The 987-nt window shown below is 43.2% G+C and overlaps 1 protein-coding gene across 1 annotated transcript in view; it reads left to right on the top strand.

Annotated features, from left to right (window-relative positions):
* Positions 1 to 225: 225 nt before the first annotated feature.
* The window catches only part of LOC119593620 (larval cuticle protein 65Ag1-like), a 1,506-nt gene continuing 744 nt past the window's right edge, over positions 226 to 987 (top strand). Inside the window, exons 1-3 of the mRNA XM_037942573.1 lie at positions 226 to 285; positions 505 to 722; positions 915 to 983. Of these exons, the coding sequence (XP_037798501.1) occupies positions 271 to 285; positions 505 to 722; positions 915 to 983 (302 nt within the window). The 5' untranslated portion in view covers positions 226 to 270. The remainder of the gene's footprint in view (positions 286 to 504; positions 723 to 914; positions 984 to 987) is intronic.

Here is a 987-nt window from a genome sequence, read left to right as displayed (position 1 = left end):
CACTTCATGTACTTTTCAGCTCGGATATTTTTTTTATAATCACCCACCAATCTTTTTCTGATTTACATGTCTCCTCTCAAACCAGCCACTCTAGCATGAACACCAACTTCCGCCTTAAACCTCACGAATAAAAGAAAAAGTGGAGAAGACACACGCACATTGACCTTGTAGTAGTATGCATGTATATAAAGCTGCAGCAGAAGCATTGTCCTCACTAAATCTTCTTCACTTGTTCGGAGAGGATTATTTTCCCACTTCTTTAAATACACGATGAATTTCGTTTTGGTGAGTAAAGCTTATCGTCACAGCGAAGAGAACTTGCGAATGTAGTATATGCATATTCGATTTAATGAATGTCATAAAGGATAAGTACTTAGATACACGGAGTAACATACAATTTTTCATGAATTTCTCAAATGATATTCCACTTGCATTGCAGGTCCAATAGTCGAATTAGTACTAATACGTTTTAATTATCATCATACACATACAATAATTCTTCAGGTGCTCTTGACGTGCCTGATGGCCGCCGTGACCGCCGCCCCTCAGTTCATTCGACCCAACTTTCCGGATCGACCTTTCGTCGCCATCCTGAGGGACGAGCGACAGGATCTGGGCGACGGAGCCTTCAGCTACGTCTTCGAAGCCGCCAACGGAATCCGTGAGTCCCGCGTGGGCTACCCCGGATCCAAGGGCCAGACCAACATGCAGGGATCCTACAGGTAAGGCGTGTGTGGGTTTCTCATAATGTTAAATCTTCTGTTCATCGAAATATTGAATTTGAAAAGTCTCTTACAGGTAAGGCAAGCGTTGGTTTCACATAGAGAATCTTAAATCTTCTGTTCATCGAAATATTAAATTTGAAAAGTCTTTTAACTAGGTTTCCTATTATTTCCGATATTAATTTCCCATAGCTTCCCCCTCGACGACGGCACCTTCGCCGAGGTTCGCTTCGTCGCCGACGAGTCCGGATTCCGTGCCGAGTCT

This window comes from Penaeus monodon, chromosome 32 (genome assembly GCF_015228065.2).
Source record: "Penaeus monodon isolate SGIC_2016 chromosome 32, NSTDA_Pmon_1, whole genome shotgun sequence".
Classification (NCBI taxonomy): Eukaryota; Metazoa; Arthropoda; class Malacostraca; order Decapoda; family Penaeidae; genus Penaeus; species Penaeus monodon.
Note: the sequence above shows the minus strand (reverse complement) of the source record. Positions and strands in the feature narration are given on the sequence as shown.